This window comes from Canis lupus, chromosome 11 (genome assembly GCF_048164855.1).
Source record: "Canis lupus baileyi chromosome 11, mCanLup2.hap1, whole genome shotgun sequence".
Taxonomy (NCBI): domain Eukaryota; kingdom Metazoa; phylum Chordata; class Mammalia; order Carnivora; family Canidae; genus Canis; species Canis lupus.
In genome coordinates this window covers 49146406-49173038 of record NC_132848.1, presented here as the reverse complement: position 1 = coordinate 49173038, position 26633 = coordinate 49146406, and the positions used below count along the sequence as shown (strand labels likewise).

The following is a 26633-nucleotide window of genomic DNA, read 5'->3' as shown; positions in this document are numbered from 1 at the left end:
GACTCAAGCTTCAGATTCTATAAGATCATTTCTGATTCACCTTTAAATCTGTTCTTCCCTCAATATTCCCCATTTTATTTTTAAGATATTATTTATTTATTTGAGAGAGAGAGCGAGAGAGCATGCATGAGTTGTGGAGGCCGAGAAAAAATTAAGGCCATCCCACCTAAAGTTTAGCATTAGCACAAGTACAGCCATCTTAGGCCCCTGTGAATAAGAGCTGAACTTTATGGGAAAAACTGCAGAATGTCCTCAAAGTCCTCGGCAGGTAATCCCATATCAGAAAGACAACAGAGCCCACGCCCATGGTAGAAAGTCTCCTATTAGAATGAGAACAGAGCTCAATGCCCTTGAAAGCCCCACATCAGAATGTAAACAGGACTTGGAGAAATTCTTCCATCCCTTCTGAAAATCCCCTAGACCAGCCTATAAAAAACCCAGCTGTAACCCACTTCGAGGTCCAAGTCCCTGCTCCACTGTGTCGGGTATACTTGGACCCAAGCTCGAGCTTGCTAATAAACCCTCGTGCGCTTGCATGGGTGTCGGCTCCTTGGTGGTTTCTCGGATTTGCAATCTTGGGCACAACAGAGTGGGAGGAGGGTCAGAGGGAGAGGGAGAAGCAGACTCCCATTGGAGCAGGGGGCCTGATATGGGGTTTGATCCCAGGACGGAATCATGAGCTGAGACAGAGACTTAACCCACCCAGGTGCCCCAATCTTCTGCATTTTAATCAGAGCCACCTCCATCTTTCTAAACACTCAGGCCCCAAATTTTGGAAATGTTCTTGACTCGTTTGCCACCGCCAGACTATCAGCAATTTCTACTTTGTCTTACTATTTAAATAATGCGAGAACCTGACCCTTTTCCATTATCTTACCTAGATCAAGTCACTATCACTGCTAGCCTAGATTATTACAAGAGCCTCCTGACTGGTTTCTCTACTTGTATTTACTTTTATTCCCCTAAAATAACCTATCCAAACAGCAGCCAATGATCCCTTAAAAATGTAAATAGATTCCTATCACTGCAAAGCACCAAGCTTTCCAATAGTTTTCCATCTCTTTCTGAATAAAAATCAAGGTCCTTACAGGAGCCTATAACATCCTGCATAATCTGGGCCCCAGCTATCTCAGACCTCCAGGCTGCTCTTCCCTCTCCTCCCTAACTTCCTCTTTCCTCTAATCCACATGGTCCTCCTTGTTGTTCTTTGAAAGGGCTGAACTTGCCACCTTCAATCTCTTTATCCTGATTTATTTTACAGGACAGTTCTTAATTATCTTCCCAAACTAAACTTCGGAGCCCTTAATCAGAGTCCAGACTTGACCTATTTTGCTCTCTACTGGATTCCCATCTCAAACAGTGCCTGGCACTGAATAGGTATTCAATAAATCAGTGTTGAGTAGGCGAATTAACAAATTATACTACTAATGCCTAGTAGTATAACCCAGCATGATTAACCATTTAACCTTTTTCGGATCTCACTTTCCTCATCTCTCAAAGGAGAGATAAAACTAAGTAACCTCGGGCAGCCCGGGTGGCTCAGCGGTTTGGCGCTGCCTTCAGCCCAGGGCATGACCCTGGAGACCCGGGATCGAGTCCCACATTAGGTTCCCTGCACGGAGCCTGCTCCTCTGTCTGCCTGTGTCTCTGCCTCTCTCTCTCTCTTATTAATAAATAATCTTAACCTCAAATATTTAATGCACTACTGTGCCTGGCACTGGGGAGGTGCTTCAGATCCAAGAAAAGGTCACAGTCCCTGCTGTCAAGGATCTAGATGTTGAGTGGGGTGAAGAGCTACACGGGGAATTACCATGGAGGGCTTCCAGAGTAAACTTGAGTGTTCTCACCTGGTGATGGGCAGGATGCAGCTAGGGGAAGAGGGGGCAGGAGCCTGTTCCCGGCTTCCCACGTGTGCACAGCGAACCCTTTCAGGTTGTGGAAGTTTACAAGGGCCTCCCGGGTTTACGCTCAGATTTGGCTCCAGACTTAATCCTATCATTATCTTACCTCCGATGCTGGTGCATTTACGGAACGAAGAAGCGGGGTGGGAGTTGGGGAAGATCATGAAATCAGTTCCAGCTTTAAAACTACACCACCTTGGTTAGCATCCACCTGTCCTAAGGCGAGGAACTACTTGTGCACTTAGGCTTGGACCTACGTATGCTTTTACACTGTTTTTAAGCCCCAGGAACACAAATCACACCGTCTTTAACTCTGGAGGCCCCTAGCACAGTACAAAGGTCCTCAACGTTTTTCAGTCCCACGCTTCTCGGAGCCTTCCAGCCCGGACGTCCCCCTCGGCGCGGAGCCCAGACCGCGGGACGTCTGCGACAGCATCCGCGCAGGCCCGCGAATTGTCCCACACCCTGGGACCGTCATAGTCGGCTCTTCTCGAGAGTTCCCGGGCGTCCTTGCTAGTTGGCCCCCCGCAAGCCCCTGCGCCAACCTGGGCGGAGTCGACCCCTTGTGACTCTACCAACTGAAGAGTGCAGGGGTGGAGGCACTGAGCACGCCGAGAGGAAGACGACAAAACGGAAAGAGAACCGCCCTCAAATAACCGGTCAACTTACCTTATTATTATTAGCACGTCGCGCGGGGCTCACGTGTCCTGAGAGACACAGGCTGGCCCGCCTTCCAAGCTAAAACAACGCGCGGCCCCCCCTACGTCTGGCGCGTCGGGCCTTTGGTCTCTCCCGCGCCGGGCGACCCTGCGGTCACGTGCTCCCCCTGTCCTTCTCGCCGAGCGTGCTTCCTGCGGTGGGGACGGCCGAGCCATGGCAGCCCTCCTGAGACCCGCTCGCTGGCTCCTGCGAGCCCGGGCGGCCCCGCGCCTCCCGCTTTCCCTGCGCCTCCTCGCAAGCGGCCCGAGGCGGCCATACGCCGCCCCCTGTGTGCCCGCGGCCCGCGCAGGGCCGGTCGCCGGGTGAGTGCCCGGGTTTCTCCCCCGGCGCGTCTGCAGGGCGGGCGTCCCCCGGGGGCGCGATGCCGGCGGGGGCCGGGCCCGCCTGTCTCTGTGTGTGCCCTCTTCGCCGCTCTGGGGCCAAAATGTGCCGGGGCCTCGGATCCCGCTCCCCAGCGGGGGTTTTAGGGTGACAGGGTCAGCCGACTGCAGAAGGTCATGCCGTGTGCTAGGCTGGCTTCCGGCTTGGATTCTGCTCTCGCCTGGGATTGGGGCCTTCTGTGCTCGGGCTACTGGCGTCCTATTAAACTGAGCGTGTATAGGGGGTGGGGAGGTTGAAGACTGCTACTGGCCTCGGGTACCACTTACTCTTCTCCTTAGGACTGACCAGCTTGGGTGCTGCCCCTCGTGCGAGCATTATTTGTGATCAGTAACCTGCTGGGACTTAGATTTCGAGAGGTTTATTGCGGGAGGGATAGATTGGGAATTTAAGGCGAGCCGGAGATAGTTAATTATGCGGGGATAGAGAGGGACGTTAATTATGATCAGTTTGGGCTGTTGCTTTGCCTTTCTTCTCGACATTTAGAAGGGCGGGATATGGGTTGGGAATTGTCCTAGTAGGGCCCTGTAAGCGTCAACGAGTGAATAAGTGGACACGTGCAGGGGACTCCGTGAGGATTTAAGGAGGCCGAGGGATCGGTGGTGTCAGATGTGTGAATACTTTCGTGGATTGAGGTTTATCAGGAGATAGGTCTGGCATAGACTCGGAGGGGGCATAAGGAAGTTTGATGAAAAAGTAGGAGAGTGGTATTCTGGCCATCTGAGAAGGGGGAGATGGGCACTGAGGTTTTAGAATTGGAGAAAACCAGATTTTGAAAGACTGTTTATAAATAAAGTTATTTTGGGAGACAACATAGGATGAAGAGCCAAGGATTTGCCATTGGGCAAGTCACTTAAACCATTTCTGGGCCTCGGTTTCCTTAGTAAGATGGAGTGGTAATAGGGTTGGTAGCACTGCATGAGATTATCTATAAAAAACACTTAACTTAGGGCCTGGTACCTAGGAAGCACTTTATTAGTTGTAATAGTAGTAATAACTATGATTACATGGATCTTTGTGGAGCAGCCTAGAAACCTATTCTCTGCATAAAATTATATGGAGGAAAAGTTTTACGACTTAACAACTCAGTTATAGATCTTTGGAACATAGCCTACTTCTAACTTACGGCCTGCCTGGATTTTGTTCTTAGGCCTGAACAGTTAACCTTCAGGAGCCATGCCTCTGCTTTCTCAGAAAGTATATCTTTGCTTTCAAAGACTTTATTTTGAGAAAGTTGTGCCAATTACTTTTTTTTAAGATAGTCCTTAACTATCTTCCATGAGGCCAGAGGAGGGTCAGTGGTATCTTTGATCTTCACTGTTGCATTTGAGGAAAACTGTAGAACACAATCTAGTAGAGAGGGTGTTGGTCTTGGTGTTCATTAGACCTGGATTCCGTTGGCCTGCTCTGTAATCTAACCTAACCTCTTTGATCCTCAGTTTCATGATCCCCGTAAGGTCGCGGTAACAAGGCCTTTCTCCCTTTTTTGCAAAGCTGATTTCTTGTCATTCAGGATTCAACTTAAATACTTTCTTCAAAGAAGCCTTACTTATCTCAGCACTCAATCTAAAATCTATGCTATTTTAATTTTAACACGGTATGTGTGACTTGTCCAATATTAATCTGTTTTTTGTTTGTTTCCTTTAGTAGAGAAAATGAATTGCGTAAGAGCAGGACTTTGTTTTGCTCACCACTGCGTACTCAGCTCATAACAAACAATAAAGAAATGTTCCATCTTTCTCTTGTACTCTTAACAGTCCTTTTGTGACAGTCTCCTGACCCACAGCCTGTAAGACTGCCCGGATCTTTCCCCACCCTTCTTAGAACTCTGGACTTAACCTCTAGGTGCTTTCCAGTTTCCCTTCCCTTGTCCCTATTCCTGTCTCCTTTATTTCCTCACTTCATGTTCATTCTTCCACCCACTGCAATCATACTACTGGCAAAGCCATCATTGTCTTATTTATTAACTTTCTGTTGTATATATTTTTTATTTTACTTACTTTTTTTTTTTAGTAGGCCCCACACCCAGTGTGGTGCCTAAAGCAGGGTTTGAACTCCCCACCATAAGATCAAAACCTGAACTGAGATCAAGAGTCGGTTGCTTAACTGACTGAGCCACCCAGATACCATTATTTTATATTTTTAAATTATAAAACTCATGTGCTTTGAGGAGCAATTGCAAAATACAGAGGGATTAGTAATAAATTAAAAATCACCCTTAGGTGCGTGGCTGGCTCAGTCTCTGTAGTGTGAGGCTCTTGATCTTGGGGTTGTGAGTTCGAGCCCCACGTTGGGTGTATGAATTACTTAAAAATGAAATCTTAAATAAATAGATAAATAAAAAAAATTACCCTTAATTTATCATCCAGAGAGAGCTGTTGAAATGTATACAGCCTTTGTGTGTGCATGTCCTTTTTTTAAAATAAAAAAAATTTATTCATGAGAGGCACGGAGAGAAGTAGGCTCCTCACTGGGAGCCCCATGTGGGGACTCTATCCCCAGACTGGGATCACTCCCTGAGCCAAAGGCAGGCGCTCAACCGCTGAGCCACCCAGGCATCCCATGTGTGTAGATTTTTTTTTTTTTTAAGATTTTATTTATTTGTTCATAGAGACACAGGCAGAGGGAGAAGCAGGCTCCATGCAGGGAGTCCCATGTGGGACTCTATCCTGGGTCTCCAGGATCATACCCTGGACTGAAGGTGGCGCTAAACCACTGAGCCATCCGGGCTGCCTTGTGTGCATGTTTTTATGTATGTATCCATACATAATCATTTATGTATGTATAAATGAAAGTTTATTTCACTTAATATTTCCAAAGGAACATTAATTACCAAATCCACCTTTAAGTCCTTGACCCCTGGTATATTATTATGTCTCCCATTTCTCCCTTCATGAGACCCTTTGCGTGGCATTGATGACACCAGTCTTTCATGATTCTCTTTAGGATTTTTCTCATGTGCTGTGTTGCTTCCTTTTTCTTATGTTCATTTCTTAAATGCTGATGTGTTGAGTGGTTTTGTCTCTCTAGTCCTTATGTTTTTTCATTCACTTTGGGTGACCTTACCCATTTTTAAGCCATCAGCCCCTTCCTACTCATCTGATAATAGCATTATCTCTCTCCCTGGATATATAGACCATTTATTAGACACCTACACCGGTTGAATTACAGGTGCTTCAAACCCATCACATCTCAAGTTGGACTCACCTTTCCTCTCAGATTTGTTCCTTGTGTGTTCCCTATTTTAGTGAATGTTGCCATTTCTGTCTACTTTCTAGAGATTTTTCATTCTTCTTTCATTGACACCTCCCTGACCCAATTCACCCCATATATATTGATGACACGTGATTAAGTTTTTGCTAGATTTACTCCATCTGGAGTGAATCCCCGTTTTCTTCAACCTTCACATTATTCTCTAGTCTCCTTGCAACTGCTGTACCTCCATCATGTCATTTTCCTACTTAGACACTGGTGGCTTCCATTAGTTCCAAGATAGGGCTTCATGATCTGGAGATACCTGTGGAGCCTCACTTTTGAGTTCCTTTCCATGGCATCCTGTATTCTAACTGTACCATACTACTACTTCTGAGTCCTCTACAACCGGGCTTTTTAGTGAGCATAAAAATTCCTTGGGGATCTTGTTAAAATGTAGATTCTGATTTTGTAGGTCTAGGCAAGGAACTGAGATTCTGCATTTCTAACAAGCCCCCAGATGGTAAAGGTACTTAGTATTGGTTCACAGCTCTGAGGAGCCATGTTGCACATCTCTTTGCCTTTGAATGTGGTGGTCACTCTTGGGATGGTGTTGCCCCTTCTCCCTACTCAGGTGTTCCTTTTCTCTGTTAAATCTTGGTTGTTTCTCCTATTTGATGACTCCTCTTTTGTGCTTTCTCTCAGATCCTGAATCACTAAGCATCCATTAGCATGATTACATGTGTACCCACCAGCACTCCAGACCTGGCTATACATTCCTTGAAGGCAATGATTTTGTCTTACTCTTTGCCTTCCCTGGTGTCTGACTTTGTGGCACATAGTAGGTATCAAATATTTTTTTAGTAAATCAGTGAAAATCTTAGATGTTGAGGAAGGAATATTGTGACTGCAAAGACTTTTTGAAGACATATTTAATCCACTCCTGCAGTGCAGTGAACCTCCATTAATTCACCCCAATCTTGGTTTCCAAGAATGTTCTGTGAAAGACTGATGAACATTATTGGGTGAAATTTTAGAATTTATTAATTTGTTTTCAAAGTTGAAGCACCAGGAAGTACATACTTCTGTATTTTTTTTTTTTGTATTTTTTTTTTAAGATTTTATTTATTTATTCACGATAGACACACACACAGACAGAGGGTCAAAGGGAGAAGTAGGCTCCGTGCAGGGAGCCCGATGTGGGACTCAATCCCCGGACTCCAGGATCACGCCCTGGGCCAAAGGCAGGCGCCAAACCGCTGAGCCACCCAGGGATCCCCACGTCTGTATTTTTAAGTCTTGCTCCCCATTACCCATTTCAGTACTTTTTTCTTTAACAAATTTTTCTTAAAAACCAGCTCTTACCTTATTCTCTGTGGGGAGTTTGAGGGGCAAACACTGTTGCTTTCCCCACAGACTCTTTTTTTTCCCCCTTGCACTTCTGGATCAGAAGCTGCTTATATTTTCTTGTGAGAGTTTTTAGACTTCTGTGCTTCAGAGGAAAGATAAACTTTGAATTATAGCCATTTGGAAGTGGATCTAGATTGGTGATTGACTTAAAGGGGAAGAGCACATACTGCCCTATGACAGAATGATGTGACTTCTAAAGTTGGAAGGAAGGAAACTTTCCCTGGCTTATTTCTTAATAAGAAAAAAATCTTAAATATTAAGAGTCTGTCTGGGTCCTTTGGAGTTATGATTCAGCCTCTGGTTTCTGTGTGTATACACTTCTTAATTACAGAGGGCTATGATAGGCACATGTACAGCTCATATATTCTATCCATAAAAGAGGAACATAATACTGTGGTATTTCAGAGAGAAGAGCAGTCACATTTGTGGTAGGGGGCTCACTTGAGTGTAAGAGAATATATGGTAATGAGGAGTCAGAGTGTTCTAGGGGAAGAGAAGAGCATGAAGGGACTTGGAGATCAAACTTTTATCTTGTGTGGCTACATGGGATTGGATGTAATGGAAGTTGATACTGCCAAGGTCAGTTGATTCCTTGTAGCTACTAAGGTTGTTTAGAAGTTGGTCATTTGATGATTGGAAGCAATCGGAGGGTTTTGAGAGGTATAGGTCCTGACAAAGTTTACATAGACTGTAGGAGAGACAGAGGTTGGGGATGGAAAGATCAGTAGGAACAACATTGATACTACAGATTAGGGCTAATAGGACCTCGGCTAGGTGGTGCAGAACTGAAAACGCTTTTCTTCTTGAGAGGGAGTGAACAGGAGATTGGTCAGCATGTTGGCAGAATAAATTTGGAGATGAGGCTAAATAGTAGTACCTTCAGATTAAATCTTTACCATTTTCAAGTTGTTTGTATGATTACATCACACATATATTTCATCTTCTAAGGGTTGATATTACAAATTAGGAAGAGTGAAGTAGTTTATCTGGGATCTCCAGTTGGGATTTAGCTACAGACTCAGCTGCCCAGACTGTAGGCACTGGGCAGCCGTGTCTGTAGGCAAAACACTGAAGTGTTTTGAATATATTGTGTTTTAGGTATTGAAGAGATTACTTATAGACATAAAGACATTTTTTAAAAAACGGGAAAGGAGAGAAAATGAGTGGGAAATATCAGTGAGAGTGACAGAACAGGAGAACTCCTAACTCTGGGAAATGAACAAGGGGCAGTGAAAGGAGGTGGGCGGGGGGTTGGGGTGACTGGGTGACGGGCACTGAGCGGGGGCGCTTGACAGGGTGAGCACTGGGTGTTATGCTATATGTTGGCAGATCGAACTCCAATAAATACAAAAAATACATTTTTTAAAAAGGTGATATGATACATTATAAATTTAGGAACTAAAGACAAGTAAGTAAGAACGTAAGATCTGAGAATGTAAACTCTGGAAGGGATCTTTAGAGTAATCTTGTCCATCCCACTCTCACTTTATAGATTCTAAAGAGTATCTTGTTCCATATCACATCATAGGTCCCGACCTGTTCATCACTTCCTGTCCAATCTGAGTACCACTGAAACTGTTATTTATATTTAAGTTTTTTTTTTGTTTTTTTTAAGATTTTATTTATTTGAGAGACAGAGCACACAAGGCAGGGGAAGAGGCAGATGGAGAAGCAGGCTCCATGCTGAGCAGGGAGTCTGATGCAGGACTTCATCCCAGGACCTTGGTATCATGACCTGAGCTGAAGGCAGATGCTTATGTGACTGAGCCACCTCTGATATTTTTCTTAATGTTGGTTTTAGGTTTAGACTAACATTATCGTAACTTTATCTTAAGCAAAAATATTAGTAAAATAAAGACCTTGATGTGATAGTTACTTTTAAGTAATAACTTTTAAGTATTAATTAAAATAGATAAAACTGCTAAAATAGAAAATTTTTGTTTAATTTTTATTTATTTTTTTGAAAATTTTTGTTTAAATGGTATCTGTCTTGCCTAGTGGAAGGGTGATATTTTTGGAAATACTTTACTATTTCAGTTAATCTTCGTGATATCCTTGTGGGGTAAATACTGTTATCTCCCAGATTTTACAGGCTTAAAAGTTGCAATAACTTGGCCACATTACACATCTTTTTTTTTTTTTTTAAGATTTTATTTATTCATGAGAGACAGAGAGAGAGAGTCAGAGGGAGAAGCAGGCTCCATGCAGGGAGCCCAATGTGGGACTTGATCCCAGGTCTCCAGGATCAGGCCCTGGGCTGAAGGTAGTGCGAAACCGCTGAGCCACCCAGGCTGCCCTACGTTATATATCTTATAAATGGCACAACCTGATGTCAGGCTGGTCTGCAAAACTCAGGTTCATGCTCTTCAAGCTCAGAGCTCCTGTGTTTCCACCATGCCATGGAGCCTTCTGTTTTTGTCTCTAAGATTGTGCTTGTCAAGTGTTCATGAAAATAACATAATAGGGTAGGATGTATACAGAGGATTAAGTAAGCCATTCTAGGGCACTTTGACATGAAATTTTCTTCATTATACATAAAGAAGTGAGAATTAACATTGTATTGGTGAGATTTCTTGCTTGGACTTTGCAGTTAAATTGGCTGGAGGCTTTGGTGATAGCTATTTCTTTCCTGTCTCCACCACTCACTCTGGTGTAATCTTTTGTCAGCCTTTACTTGGACAATTGCAATATTTTCCTAAATGGTATCTCTGTCTTAATTCTTGTTGCTCTCTAATTCTTTACCCCATGGCTAGACTAATCTTTTCTTTTCTTTTTTTTTTTTTTTAGACTAATCTTTTCAAAACAGAAATAGATCATGCCACAATCCCTGTTTATAAACCTTCAATAGGGTTCTGATACAGCTCTGTACCTAGAATAAAATCTGTACCAAAAATGAAATCCAGACAGACTCTTTATCATCACAGTCTTTCATGATCTAACCCACTCAGTAACCCAGTCTTCCTCTCCAGCCACATCCCGTGTGTTGCTTACTTGCTTGGCCTGCTGACTGTTCTGGCTTGCTTGGAATACTGCTCCCCTGTTGTCTATGGCTGCTTCTTTTCATCCTCAATTAAAAAATTAGTGTCATTTTCTTTGAACATTTCTTTTTAAGATTTTATTTATTTATTTTTTAAAAAGATTTTATTTATTCATGAGAGAGACAGAGAGAGGCAGAGACACAGGCTCCATGCAGGGGGCCCGATGTGGGACTTGATCCCGGGACCCCAGGATCATGCCCCACTGAAGGCAGGTGCTAAACCGCTGAACCCCCCAGGGATGCCTTAAGATTTTAAGTAACCTTGCACCCAACATGAGGTTTGAACTCATAACCTCTGCATACTCCACTGACTGAGCCAGCCAGGCACTCCAAATTTCCATTTGGTTCCTCATTTTTAAAAAAAAGTTATTATTTTTTTGTAATCTCCCTACATGTAGTGTAGGGCTCAAACTCATGACCCCAAGCTCAAGAGTTGCATGCTTTTCCAACTGAGCCAACCAGGCATCCCCATTTTCTTTGAACATTTTATTTGAAGTAGAGCTCTGTTTCATTGAAGTCCCTTGTTTATGTCCTTCATAGAGCTTAACACAAGTGTTTATTTTTTTGAAGTTTAATTGAATATCAGGTTTACTTACCAGATAAATAGAAGGGCTGATCCTAGTATAGTGCCTTATACATTGAAGGTGCTCAGTAAATATTTTTTGAGTTAATAAATGAAAGAACGTAGTGTTGTGAAAAAAAGTAAAGAACAACTATAGGATATTAAAGAGAGAATGACATGAAGATGACTTTGGGAATGGTTGATCTGGCAGTTGTATGAATAAATCCTGAAACCTGAGAAAGTAATTATGGATTTGTTGCAAAAAAATCCATGTATTCTGGATTGAGCAAAGGATTAGATAGATGTGAAAGGTGAGAGGGATTGAGCAATAAAATAACCTAAGATTTTTTTTTTAAATTATTTATTTATTCATGAGAAACAGAGAGGCAGAGACACAGACAGAGGGAGAAACAGGCTCCACGCAGGGAACCGACGTGGGACTTGATCCCATTTCTCCAGGATCACACCTTGGGCTGAAGACGGCGCTAAACCGCTGGGCCACCAGGTCTGCCCTAACTCAAGATTTTGAGCTTGAAAGAACAATGCAGTGGTGGTAAAGTCTATAGCAGTAGAGAAATTTGAAAGAAGTACCAACTACTTTTAAAAGGAGGCATTATTGGGGTGCCTAGGTGTCTCAGTTGGTTAGGTGTCTGACTCGATTTCAGCTCAGGTCATGGTCCCAGGGTTGTGGGATCCAACCCTGAGGTAGGCTCCATGCTTTCTGAATAGTCTGCTTGAGATTCGTTCTTTCTCTCTCTCTTCCCACTGCACGCATGCATGTGTTTCCTCTCTGTCTTTTAAATAAATAAATCTTGGGATCCCTGGGTGGCGCAGTGGTTTGGCGCCTGCCTTTGGCCCAGGGCGTGATCCTGGAGACCCGGGATCAAATCCCACATCGGGCTCCCGGTGCATGGAGCCTGCTTCTCTCTCTGCCTGTGTCTCTGCTTCTCTCTCTCTCTCTCTCTCTCTCTCTCTCTGTCTGTGACTATCATAAATAAATAAATTTAAAAAAAAAAAATAAATAAATCTTTAAAAAAAAATTAGGGATGCCTGGGTGAGTCAGTGGTTAAGCATCTGCCCTTCTCTCAGGTCATGATCCCAGGGTCCTGGGATCAAGTCCCACATCAGGCTTCTCACAGGGAGCCTGCTTCCTTCCCCTGCCTAGGTCTCTGCCTGTCTCTCTGTGTCTCTCATGAATAAATAAAACTTTTTTTTTTTTTTAAGATTTTATTTATTTATTCATGAGAGACACAGAGATGTGGGACTCGATCCCAGGACCCCAGGATCATGCCCTGAGCCAAAGGCAGACACTCAACCGCTAAGCCACGAAGGCGTCCCTAAATAAAATCTTTTTTTTTTTTTTTTTAAGGTTTTATTTATTTATTCGTGAGAGAGAGGGAGAGAGGCAGAGACACAGGCAGAGGGCGAAGCAGGCTCCATGCAGGGAGCCCGATGTGGGACTCGATCCTGGGTCCCCAGGATCAGGCCCTGGGCTGAAGGCAGTGCCAAACCGCTGAGCCACCTGAGCTGCCCCCTAAATAAAATCTTAAAAAAAAAAAAAATTAAGGGCAGCCCAGGTGGCTCAGCGGTTTGGCACTGCCTTCAGCCCAGGGCCTGATCCTGGGGACCCAGGATCGAGTCCCACATCGGGCTCCCTGCATGGAGCCTGCTTCGCCCTCTGCCTGTGTCTCTGCCTCTCTCCCTCTCTCTCACGAATAAATAAATAAAACCTTAAAAAAAAGGGAGGAGGCATTATTGGAGCACCTCGCTGGTTCAGTCAGTGGAGAGTATATAACTCTTGATCTCAGGGTTGTGAGTTGAAGTCCTACATTGAGCATGGAACCTACTTTAAATAAATAAAAAGAGGCATTACCCATTTTTAACATGTTAAACTTAAGTGGAATCAGTATATGTAAAAAATGTTTTTAAAAGAATTGCATACCATGATCAAGTTGGGTTTATTCCAGGTGTGCAAAGCTGACTCAGTATCTGAAAATCAATCCCTGTAATCAAACATATCAACAGGCTAAAGAAAACTCAAGTGAAATAGTTAAAATTAGGGATTGGTGAGAACAAATTTGAGGTCCCCATTCCCTACAGAATAGTACAGCAAGATAAGCTGGGAGAAAGAGTGAGAGAGAGAGAGAGAGAGAGAGGCAGAGACACAGGCAGAGGGAGAAGCAGGCTCCATGCTGGGATCCCGACGTGGGACTCGATCCCAGGCCTCCAGGATCACACCCTGGGCTGAAGACGGCGCTAAAACCGCTGAGCCACCTGGGCTGCCCTCCAGGTTTAATTTTTACCACTTTCCATTGTGAACCCCTTATTGCAGCCAGGTTAGTTTTCTTGATGCTTTTCTGCCATGTTGAGCTCATTTCGGAAGGAGACTACCCAAGTACAGATCTGGGACCTGTCATCCTGTCATTAACTAGCTTTTGCTATGACTTTGGGCAATTTGCTTCAGTTTTCTTATCTATAAAATGAAGATTATGGTAATAATTTTTTGTTACCTAGGAAGCATCATTAAATGCATAATAAATATTAATTACTGGTTATACCTATTGCATATCTGTATCCTCTTTTTTTTTTTTTTTTTAAATTCTGGGAGCTCCAAAGTGCTAGATGCTCCGATGACTCATTATAGCAATGAAGAACGTAACACAGAAGGGAGAATTTTGAGAACATGTGTGATTAGTTTCCTGTATATTTGAAGTTTAAAAAGAATGAGTAATACTTCAATAAAAAGTTTATTTGAGGGGCCCCTGGTTGGCTTAGTCAGTTAAGCATCTGACTGACTCTTCAGTCATGATCCCAGGATTCTGGGATCAAGCCCCATGTCTGGCACCCTGCTCAGTGGAGAGTCTGCTTCTCCCTCTCCCTCTGCTGCTATTCCCCTTGCTCGTGCGCATGTGTTCTCTCTCTCTCTCAAATAAATATATATGTGCTGCCGAAGTGAGTACTCTCTCAAATAAAAAAAATCTTTAAAAAGTTTACTTGAAAAAATAAGTGTCAAGAATACCCAAGACAAGACAGTGCAGCCCTGGTGGCCCAGCGGTTTAGCGCCGCCTTCAGCCTGGGGTGTGATCCTGGAGACCTGGGATCGAGTCCCACGTCAGGCTCCCTGCATGGAGCCTGCTTCTCCCTCTGCCTGTCTCTGCCTGTCTCTGCCTCTCTCTCTCTCTCTCTCTGTCTCTCATGAATAAATAAAATAAAATAATAAAAAAATTAAAGAATACCCAAGACACATAAAGAACTCTTAAAATTCAACGATAAGAAAACTTAAAGAAAAAGGGAAACATAATGATCCAGTTGAGAAATGAACAGAATATCTGAACAGATAGGTCACCAAGAAAGACATAAAGGAGGCAAATAAGCATATGAAGAAATGTTCAACATCATATGTCATTAGGGAATTGCAAATTAAAACAATTAGATACCACTACATACCTGTTAGAATGACTGAAATCTGAAACACTTGTGGCACCAAATGATGGTGAGGATGTGGGGCACTAGAGATCTCTCCGAGTCATTGCTGGTGGCAATACTGAGTGGTACAGCCATTTTGGAAGACAGTTTGGCGGTTTCTTTCAAAGCTAAATAAACATGAGCTTACCATATAATCCAGCACTCAAACTTTTAGATACTTAACCTAGATGAATAGAAAATTTACAAAAATCTGCGTGCAAATTCTTATGGATGCTTTATTCATGCTTGCCCAAATTGGAAGCAGCTAGTATGTCTGTCCTTCCTTCAGTAGATGAATGGATAAACAAATGGTGGTAAATCCATAAAATGGAATATTACTCAGCATTAAAAAGAAATGCGTTATCAAGTCACAAAAGGACATAGAGGAACCTTAAATGTATTTTGCTTTGTGGAAGAAGACAGTCTGAAAAAGTCTTTCTACTGTGTGATTCCAACTACAAAACATTTTGGAAAAGGCAAAACTACAGAGGGCGAAAGGTGATTACCAGGGGTTCAAGAGGAGGGGGGGAAGGGATGAATCGGTGGAGCATGGGGCATTTTTAGGGCAGTGAAACTGTACTGTGAGTACTGTAATGCTTGTCATACATTTGTCAAAAACTCTTAGATATGTACATATACAGAGTGAACCCTATTGTAAATTATAGGCTTTAATGTATCATGATTGGTGTATCATTTGTAACACATGAACCACAGTAATGCAAGATATAAATAGGGGAAACTGAGTGGAGAGGGAAGAGGATATGTAGGAACTCTACTCACTGTACAGTTTTTCTGTAAACCTAAAAATGCCTTGAAAAAGTAAAATATTAGGGGAAAAAAACAGGTTTAAGAGGGGAGTCCCATGGAAGCCTGCTTATCATAATCTGATCCTTGTACCTTTTTGAAATATGGACGTACAAAATCAGTTTTTTGTACTAAAGAGTCAAAATAAAAACCACCATCAATTAAAACAAACAGAAAAACAATGCCAGATTTTGCTAGAGAAAATTTATGAGGAATCTGAATATTAGTGGTGAGTGCCAGAGTCTTAGGAGGGAACCTAAGATGTTTAACTCAAAAATGCAAAGGAGTCATTTATGACACGTTGATAAGATGATAAAATGATTTTCCTTTATGTGGTTATATCAATTTTGGTCATCAGAATTTGGAGACAGTGCCTTCTAGCTTGTGCAACTCTGATGGTTAGGTGCCTCTGCTACATGGATTCACCTTCACCCCTGGACTTTAGCACAGCATACGTATTGTTCTAGGCATGAAATTCTTATTTCCTGTTGGGTATGTTTCTGTGGAATTTAAAAATAAATTTAAGGCCAAATAATGTAGAAAGCATTGCCAGGTAGGGAAGCTCTGGAAACTTCCCTTTGAAGAGTGAAGAATCCCTTAGTTAAATAACTAACCTTCCTTCACCCCAGTTAATTCTATGGTGGATTCATAATTCAGCTTATCTAATTAAAGTCGAGTTTACTTGTGTGTAGACTTAACCGCATTAAAGATTTATTTGTGAGAAAAATTAGCTTTAAAATGTTCAGAATTGGGACGCCTGGGTGGCTCAGCGGTGGGGCGCATCTGCCTTCGGCTCCGGTGTGATCCTGGAGTACCATGATCGAGTCCCACATGTGCCTTCCTGCATGGAGCCTGCTTCTCTCTCTTTGTGTCTCTGCCTCTGTGTGTGTGTGTGTGTGTGTGTGTGTGTGTATGTGTGTCTCATGAATAAATTTAAAAAAATGTTCAGAATAACATACTGGTTTACTAACCTCTCTGTCTTCTGTCTGAATTTTGTATTTGTTTGATCATATATTTTAAAACTGCATTTTAGTAAAGGTTTAACTTTTGTGCTTTTTCACAATTTATAAGATTTGGGTATGTAAAAAATCTTGGCAAATACATTTCATTACAATTGTGCAATTTTTCTTTTTTAAACATTTTTTATTTTCTTTTAAAGTTTTTTGTTTTTTGTTTTTTTAAATACATGATAGACACAGATAGGCAAGACACAGGCAGAGAGAGAAGCAGGCTCCTCGCAGGGAGCCCAACGTGGGACTCCATCCCAGGACCGCAGGATCACTCCCTGGGCCAAAGGCAGGCACTCAACTGCTGAGCCACCCAGGTGTCCCAACATTTTTTATTTTTAAATAATCTACACCCAACATGAGGCTCGAACTCACAATCCTGAGGTCAAGAGTTGTATGCTCCATGGACTGAGCTAGCCAGGCACCTCTCCAGTTTTGAAATTTCTATGTTAATCAGTTTTCATTGTTGAACAATATTATTTATTGCACACTTACCTGAACTTCATGTTCAGAGTGATTTAAAATAATGTTATTTTATGTTTACTGAGCAGGGGCATAGTTTAATAACAACTGATCCAGTAGACAGGTGAATGGCCAGGGAAAACCTTTGAAAATAAGGGATAAACATTTAGGAGTGGTACATATTTCTGTGGATTTTAGGTAATTAATTCAGCTCATTTAATCAGTTAGCCATTTACAATGTGCTGATCAATAGATTTGTAAAGGTAAGACGGAGTTGTCTTATTTAATTAGTGTCCTGGTTTTTTTCCATTGTTTTCCAGTCTGTTTACATAGGTAGACTTATTGATGACCAGAGTGCTTGTGATTTGTCCCAGATCACAGTGGTAGGAATTTTAGTATCAAGTTACTGCCTCTGTATTTTACATAATCTTGTAGTGAAACTTTCGTTGTAGCTTTAAAAAAAAAAAAATTATTCATGAGAGACACACAGTGTGAGAGGCAGAGACAGGCAGAGAGAAGCAGGCTCCATGCAGGGAGCCCAGTGCGGGACCCGATCTCAGTTCCCCAGGATCCCACCTTGTGCCGAAGGCAGAAGCTCAACCGCTGAGCCACCCAGGCATCCCTATAGCTTTCTTTAATGTAATATCACATACTTAATCATTTAATTTATAGCTGATTTTTCAAGGTTAATAATATAGGCTAGGAAACCAACAGTTTTATTTATTTATTTATTTTTTAAAAAGGTTTTATTTATTTGAGTGAGAGAGAGTGTGCATGAACACAAGTGGGGGGGGAGGGGGAGGAGCAGAGGGAGAAGGAGAAGCAGTGTTCCTGCAATGGGCAGGGGGCCCAATGTGGGGCTCCATCCTAGGATCTCAGGATCATGATCTGAGCTGAAGGCAGAAGTTTAACTGTTTGAGCCACCCAGCTGCCCCAACAAGTTTATTTTTAAACTCACTACTTTGGGGATCCCTGGGTGGTGCAGCGGTTTAGTGCCTGCCTTTGGCCCAGGGCGCGATCCTGGAGACCCGGGATCGAATCCCATGTCGGGCTCCCGGTGCATGGAGCCTGCTTCTCCCTCTGCCTGTGTCTCTGCCTCTCTCTCTCTGTGTGACTATCATAAATAAATAAAAATTAAAAAAAAATAAACTCACTACTTTGTAAACATTTATTTTGGTAATCATGGTAAAGATGTGCTAATGCAAGAAAAATGGGATTATTCTGTAGGCATCCCTGGATTAATAAGCATAGTATCAGACTTTGTTAATATGTACGTTGTATATATTATTTAGTTATAATTCCTGGCTGCTATGGAAAGTTTAAGGTATTTTGGAATAAATGTGTAAATCTTTGCACATTAGAAATTTTGTGTTAGGGGCACCTGAGTGGCTCAGTTAACTGCCTGCTTTTGGCTCCGGTCGTGATTCTAGGATGCTGGGCCTCATCAGCTCCTTGCTCCTCAGGGAGACTGCTTCTCCTTCTCCCTCTCCCTCTGCCTGCCACGCCCCCTGTTTGCACGTGCTCTCTCTCTGTCAAATAAAATCTGTAAAAAAATAAAAAAGCAATTTGTGTTAAATAGTGTTTTAATACAATAGTAAGTTTAAATTCAAAGATTTATGACAGGGTTGTCACACATGAGGATTATTTTTAAGTCTGGTATTTGTAAATTAGGTACAGCCTGTATTTCTATAGTATGGATTACCTCTGATTTCGTGTTTGAGAGCGTTTGGCTTATGTATTAGGCTCCATATTAAAATATTGAATGATTTAAATATTGTTTGCTCTTTATAAACACACATGTGCTCTTTATAAACACACATGTGCTAGTCTTTATAAACACACATGTGCTAGTCTGATCTTGTCCAATTTATAATTTTTTTTTTACTTTCTGAAAACTAATGATGGTTTATACCAGGAATCCAGTTATATTTTTAATGAATGCTGTTGTTCAAATAACTAGAAAAGTATATAATTAGCATCTTGACAGATGGAAAGCAGATAGGATTGGGAGCTGAAATTCTAAAATGCTTCAGATTTATTTAAACAGATTGGAAATTCTTTTGTCCTGAATGACTCTTTAAGATACTGCATAATTTAAACTTGGATATTGGTCTTCTATTAAATTCATAATGAGATTATACCTAGAAAGCATTTGAAAGCAGTTAACAGAATTTTGAGTATGTTAGATCTCTTGTCTCATTTGTAGAGGTGAGGAGAGCTTTGTAGCATAAACTGCTTCATTTTCCTTCATTAATCTGGTTTTACTTAAGAGAAATTAAAAAAAAACCTCTTAAATCATACCATATTATCTTAGTTTCAAATGATTCCATGTGGAAGGTTATCAAGACATTATCAAACAATTATTTAAGGGATTTACTTTGCATACATTTTGTGCTTTCTTTCCTACCTTTTTAGACTTCTTTAAGCATTTTTGCCTTTTGCACCAGAATTTAGGTATTTAGTAACCAATAAACTTTGCTTATTTAAATAAATTTTGCTCAAGAAGAGAAATATGGATAGAGTTGAGTTAATTACCATTTGTGTTTCATTTTATAGAGGGCTACTGAGCCAAGCCAGGCCATACGCCATTGCTGTTGAGAAAAATAATTTTCTTCAAGAGGAGCCCACTTCTCATAGAAGGAACACCAGTCAATTTGACTGGGCTCTAATGAGATTGGATAATTCTGTCCGAAGAACTGGCCGCATCCCAAAGACTCTTCTACAAAAAGTCTTTGACAATACCTGTCACTCAGGTATTTGAAAATTTCCTGTACAAAAGTTGATTGTCTTGTTTGGGGGCAAGCTTGCTGTAGAATATGATTTGATGTTTTTAATTTTGTTTGTTATTTTTGTTGATCATCAAGATTTTATGTCAGGATTGTGATCTTATGGTCTTTCCAACTCATCAGTGCAAAGTTTTGAGTGAAACATTTTGTTTTAGATGTTTATTTTGAAATCAAATAAAAATAGTCTTTTTGCTTCCCAAAGCAAAAAGTTTAAAGAGAATCATTTTTAGTAGTAACTTGTCTTGGTAGTTATTATTTTTCTTACATTCCGTTGTACAGTGTCAGCTTTCCCTAAGATGCTTATGTATGATAGATTTCCAGAAAGATCATTATTTCCCTTTCATTTTCACTTAGTTTTATAATCTGTTTGAGTCACTTACTTTGATAGTCTGGTGGAAGCCTGTGGGCCCCCTCACCACCACCACCCCCCGCCCCCCCCACCCGCAAACCCACATGGAAACACGCACATAATTTTGCATGTAGTTACAGAATATGCTCCAGCTTCCTAAAGCCCATCTGGAATTATTCAGATTAAGAAGCTGTGGGATCTAATGATGAGGGATAGCAAAACAAATATCAGTTATAATTGTGTGCTCTTGTGTCATTTTCTCTTTGATTTATTCAGAGTTGTATAACTATTACCATAGTTATATTTAGAACATTTTTATCACCTCAAAAAGAAATCTCTAAACCCTCAGCCATTATCCCTCAACCCCTCATCCCTTCCAGCCTTAAGCAACCACTGGTGTACTTTCTGGCCTTACAGATTGGCTTATTTTGGATACTTTATATAAATGGACTCATACAGTAGGTGGTTTAGTTTTGGTTTTGTTAGGTTTTAAAGTCTTCTTTCAGAGACACATGGATAAAGGGAGAGGGAAGTTTATTATTTTGTAATTGATTGTAAACCTAAATTTGGTATTCATGGGTTTTAATTGTACTGCATTAGACTGTTTCATGAGATACTGAGAAGCTTAGCCTTTGAATTGCAGTAAGCATTGCTTATAAATTTAGTTCTAGGTATTTTTGTATGCTAGAGTCTTGTAGATTAGATAGATTCATAACCTTAGCTTCCTTAAGAAAACAAAACTAATTTTAAAAACATAACTTTTAGGGGCAGCCCAGGTGGCTCAGCAGTTTAGCGCAGACTTCAGCCCAGGGCCTGGGATACCCCCCCCCACCCCACCCCCGTATCTCTCATGAATAAATAAAAAATCTTAAAAATAAAAACAACTTTTGGTAACATTGTAAATGATACTTGTGAATTGGGGTAGAGTTGTTCCAGTTTGTGGGTATTTTTAATACTGTCTTGGTGAGACAGATTTTTTGGATATTTACATTTTGATATTTTTCTGTATGAAATAGCTACTGTGTTAAATTTTATGCATTATCTTTTTCATAGGTAGCCCAGGTGGCAATCAAGCCTTGCTTCTCCTGCGCAGCTGTGGTTCTCTCCTGCCTGAACTACAGCTTTCAGAGAGAACAGAATTTGCTCATAGGATATGGGACAAACTTCAGAAATTGGGTATGACTGTTTAAAAATATGATGTGTATACATAAAAGGTGTAGATTTTTTTTTTGGTAAATAAGAATTTTCTTTACATAAATGTTCTAATTCAATTTGATGAAAGAGCTGCTTGATATTTTTTGGTGAGTTATAGTGACATCTAGGGGCATTAAGAATAAAATAATGTAGCATTATGTGTCAATTATACTCAAATGAAAAAATAATCTTCATAACAATTATTACTTTTTATGGTAAGTTAAAAAAGAACAGAATAAAAAGGCATTTGGTGTGTCAAAGTTAGGAATGAATGTACCATTTGACCAAGTAGTTCATTTGTTAGAATATAGGTACACATATACTCAAATATGCAAATGGATACCCTTTATTGTAGCTTGTTTGTAAGAAACTGGAACCAACTCTAATGTCTCTCACTAGGATTGGTTAAATAAATTATGAAGTGTTCATGAATTTGAATACTGTACAACTATTTAAAAAAACTGAAGTTCTTCTATACTAATGCAGGTGTTCTCCAGAATATAAGTAGAAATAAAGGTGCAGAATGGTAATATATAGTATGCTAGCTTTTTTTTTTTTTTTTTTTTTTTTTGCATTTTTTTTTTTTAAGATTTTATTTATTCACGATAGAGAGAGAGAGAGAGGCAGAGACACAGGCAGAGGGAGAAGCAGGCTCCATGCCAGGAGCCTGACGCAGAACTCGATCCCGGGACTCGAGGATCATGCCCTGGGCCGAAGGTAGGCGCTGAACCGCTGAGCCACCTAGGGATCCTCGTATGCTAGCATTTTGAAGAAAAATGTTTATATCTGTATATGAATACAATATTAAAATATTTCTGGAAGGATAATAAATACTAGATACAATTTTTACTCTGTACCTTCTTATGCTTTTAAAATTTTGAACCATGAATGTAGTATCTGTTCAGAAAATAACATAATTTAGAAGACCATTATATATCCAATGTTCATTCTTGATTTTTAAAAATCTTATAAAGAGGGGTGCCTGGGCGGCTCAGTCCATTGAGTTTCCGACTCTTGATATCTGCTCAGATCCTGATCCTGGGGATATGAGTTCAAGCCCCGCATTGGACTCTATGCTGGGCATGGAGCCTACTTAAACAGAGAATAGAAGGATGCTTCTTTTTTTTTTTTTTTTTTTTTTTAGGATGCTTCTTTAACATGTTAAAATTTAAAGCCAACAACTAATATCATGTGTAATGGCAGTAAAATAAGATATGAAACAATACTAGAAATTACTGTTTTTTAGATGATGTGTTTATTTACTTGTAAAATCCCAGAAAATCAATTTAAAATAAAGTAGTAGGAAATATTAAATGTTGAAGAATCTGTAACTTTCCCTAGTTAGAAAACAAAATGCATAAAGGATTCAAGTTTAGTCACAAATATGTAAAATATATCCTTCAAGAAACATGCCACTCCATATGGAAGACTCTATAGAATAAACATAGCCTCACCTCAGTTTTGAATTCATCTAGAATTAATTTTGATAATGAGTTTTTTTTTTTTTTTTTGAATTATAGATGAGGGCAACCTGGGTGGCTCAGCAGTTTAGCACCGCCTTCAGCCCAGGGCGTGATCCTAGAGACCCGGGATCGAGTCCCACGTTGGGCTCCCTGCATGGAGCCTGCTCCTCCCTCTGCCTGTGCCTCTGCCTCTCTCTCTCTCTATCTCTCATGAATAAATAAATAAAATCTTTAAAATAAAATAAAATAAAATTATAGATGAGTATTTGACTTCAGAATGGAAAAAAGAGTTTTCTAGGTACAAAAGCAGCAGAAAAGTTGAAGATAAAGAATTGATTTCATAAAAAATTTCTGAATGTCAGTAAGTCATGTAATTTGAAAACACATGTTGGACTGGGAGAAAGATTTGTGAAGAATATGTACTTCAGTTTTAGAGCTGTAGCCAACCATTATTGGAGTTCAACTTGAATTGATTTTTTAGAAATATTCAGACACTGTATGGTAACATGTAATCGCATTGCAGATACTGAATTGTACGTGGTTCTGTTTAAAGCCCTGTATAACCTATTAATATGGTTAACAGATTGGACACTCAGGGCAGACCACCTACATTCAAATCTATGATCACTTACTAAGCCATGTGGTCTTGGACAAGTGGAAGAGTCAGTTTTCCTCATATATATAAGATAGGGATAAGAGTAACTGTCTCAAAGCTGTTGTGAAAAATGACTGGGCCTCTTGATGAGAGCAGTTTAAGTACAATTCCTGGAACATAGTTATTAGCACTCTACATGTCTAATAAAATAAAAACAAATACTAACTTAATAGAATAGGTCTCTGCAGTCGAGAATCTCAAACTGACATCAGATATTGACCAGGCCTCTGGTGCTACAGAGGGTTAAGTAAAGATAAGAAATTTAATTCATGCAAATCTAGTAAAACATATTAGCCCTAGGTTGATATGATGACCATAATGTCATCAGTGGGTCGAGGAAGGCTGAATGGTAACCATGATTGATGTGGCCGTAGGCAAGATGGACCCAGAAAGTAAACAAAGGGCTTTGGAATACAAGTAGTTAACAACAGCAGACTAGAAAAATAGTGTTCAGCAACTGGAAATGGAGCCTTCAAAGAAACACTTTGAGTACCCTGGTTAGTAAATAAGCAAAGTTGCTAGCACTGTCCTACTTGTATGAAACAACTATAGTCAAAGTTCATCTTAGTGTGTATGTACTGTGGCAAGGACTGCTTTCTGTAGAAAAATCTTTCAGTCACTTTAAATACAGAGGTTATTGTCAATATTTTCCAATAGGAAGGGAATACTATGCTGCGTAAGTAAGAGAGTTCTTACCATCTGAATAAGCAGTTACTTGTAACTGTACAGTAATTCAATTAATTATTGTCTTAAATACTTAGCTTGCTCTGTTCTGACAGGCTTTCTATATAGATGGGTCAAAGTATGGGGTGAAATGCTGAGGTGATTACCCTTTTTGTTTGTTAAACTTAAGTACGCGTATTTTAGTTGTGATAAAGGATATGATTTTATGTACTTTTCTAAAAGTTTGATTTAAACTTTTTTTGTAGGTACTGTGTATGATGTAAGTCACTACAATGCTTTACTTAAAGTCTATCTTCAAAATGAATATAAATTTTCACCAACTGACTTCTTGGCAAAAATGGAGGAAGCAAACATTCAACCAAATCGAGTAGGTAGTTGCTATCATAAATGTTTTTTTGTTACATCGCTTTTTTTATCTCAGGGAAAAAAATAGCATTTAAAAAATATTAACTGGCCCATTTCATTGACAGGTGACATACCAGAGGTTGATTGCTGCTTATTGTAACGCAGGAGATATTGAAGGTGCCAGGTAAGGAGCTCTATAAATGTATGTTTAAGTGAACGAATTTGTAAGTCTTAAAGCCTAGAATATATTCACTCGCCTATTTTTTTTTAAATTAAAGTTTTTTCTTAGGGAAATTACTTCACAATATTTTAATCTAGCAAATTTGGTAATACAACTTAGATAAAATATAAAGTGTAAGAGGAGAAAGACAAGTGAATATTGCTATTTTAATTAAAAATTTGATTTACTGGACCAGAAGCTTAAAGTTGCTGCAATGTATAAAGTTGGCTTTGATCTTTGTAAATTGATATTTCCTAAAGGAAATGTTCTCAGCCATTTAAACTATTCATTTATAAAACAATAGTCTATCTTGCTGATTCATATAAAATCAGTTGTGACATTTATTTCTTTGTATAAATTACTATTTTTGGATGGAGGTTTTAGGAAATAAGGGATAGATTGAGATGTATAATTCACTTTTAATTAAATGGATTTTATTAAACTTTATGCTTTTTAAAGGTTAATTAGTAGTATAGAAGAAAGAATTAGGTTTTAAAAACTTGCCTGCTATTTTTACCAAGAGTAGTTCAAGATATATAATTTGGTATAATTGAAATAATTTCAGGGAGTGAGATTTTCTGTACATATGTTTTTTTTTTTTTTTTTGTACATATGTTGTAAAAAGTGTTTTTGATGTATATTTCTAAGAAGTGTATTCATTTCTCTTTTTCAGCAAGATTCTTGGATTTATGAAAACTAAGGATCTGCCAGTCACGGAGGCAGTTTTCAGTGCTCTTGTTACAGGGCATGCGAGAGCAGGGTAATGTTCAACCTAAGATTTTATTCTCAAGCAAGGTTTAAATTAAAATAATTGTAGGGGCACCTGGGTGGCTCAGTCTGTTAAGCGTCTTCCTTTGGCTCGGGTCGTGATTTCAGTGTCCTGGAATTGAGCCTCGCATTGGGCGCTCTCCTCCACAGGGAGCCTGCTTCTCTCTCTTCCTCTCCTGCCTGCAGCTCTGCCTGCTTGTGCTCTCTCTCTGTCAAATAAAATCTTAAGGAAAAAAAAAATAATTGTACAAGATTCTGAAACCATTTTTATCCCCTCAAAAATTTTGAATGTGTGAGATAGAAGAACATGCAACTTTTATTTTTTATTTAATATTATTTTTTTAACATGCAACTTTTAAATAACTTAAATGTATCTGTTTTGTAAAACTTGTATTTGAAATTTTTCTATTTTAAAAGATAGGCCTGATCCAAAGCCCCTGACTTTCTAAAGTATTTTAATTGCTCTCTTCATGTCTGTGGAAAGCAGTTTCATTTTTGAAGAATAATTTCCTAAACATTATTCTTTCCGTAAAAGGTAAATTTGAGTCATAGCATACTTGACAAAAGAGGACACGTTAATTTAAGGTCTACATGATTATTATGCAATTTGGTTTCTCTTTTGGAAAAGTTGCCTGTCAAAATTTGAGATGTTTATTATTATTGTTACTTCAGAGACTGATAACCATTTTAAAATGTACTTGCTGTTTTCTGATTTTCTTTGCTAATTGGTCTAAATGGTTCATAAGAATTTTTAATTTTAATAAGAATAGGGTAATACATTTATTTATTTATTTTTAAAGATTCTGTTTATTCATGAGAGACAGAGAGGCAGAGACATAGGCAGAGGGAGAAGCAGGCTCCCTGCAGGGAGCCCGATGTAGGACTTGATCTCAGGACCCCAGGATCACGACCTGAGCCAAAGGCAGATGCTTAACCACTGAGCCACCCAGGTGCCCCCTCGGGTAATACATTTTAGATTGAATGATAATACTACATTTGGCAGTATTATATTAATCTGTTCTCTTTTCTTTGAATAACTTCTAGAGATATAGAGAATGCAGAAAATATTCTCACAGTGATGAAAGAGGCTGGAATTGAGCCTGGTCCAGACACATACCTAGCATTATTGAATGCATATGCTGAAAAAGGTGACATTGACCATGTTAAGCAGGTATGACTTATGTCATGTAAATAAAAGTACTTTAAAATCATTTATATAAAAAGTAAAAGT

General features: G+C 40.0%; 1 protein-coding gene across 1 annotated transcript in view; it reads left to right on the top strand.

Annotated features, from left to right (window-relative positions):
• Positions 1 to 2715: 2715 nt before the first annotated feature.
• The window catches only part of LRPPRC (leucine rich pentatricopeptide repeat containing), a 112060-nt gene continuing 88142 nt past the window's right edge, over positions 2716 to 26633 (top strand). Inside the window, exons 1-7 of the mRNA XM_072768199.1 lie at positions 2716 to 2923; positions 19495 to 19691; positions 21127 to 21249; positions 24315 to 24436; positions 24540 to 24598; positions 25308 to 25394; positions 26447 to 26573. Coding sequence (XP_072624300.1) covers positions 2775 to 2923; positions 19495 to 19691; positions 21127 to 21249; positions 24315 to 24436; positions 24540 to 24598; positions 25308 to 25394; positions 26447 to 26573 — 864 coding nt within the window. The 5' untranslated portion in view covers positions 2716 to 2774. The remainder of the gene's footprint in view (positions 2924 to 19494; positions 19692 to 21126; positions 21250 to 24314; positions 24437 to 24539; positions 24599 to 25307; positions 25395 to 26446; positions 26574 to 26633) is intronic.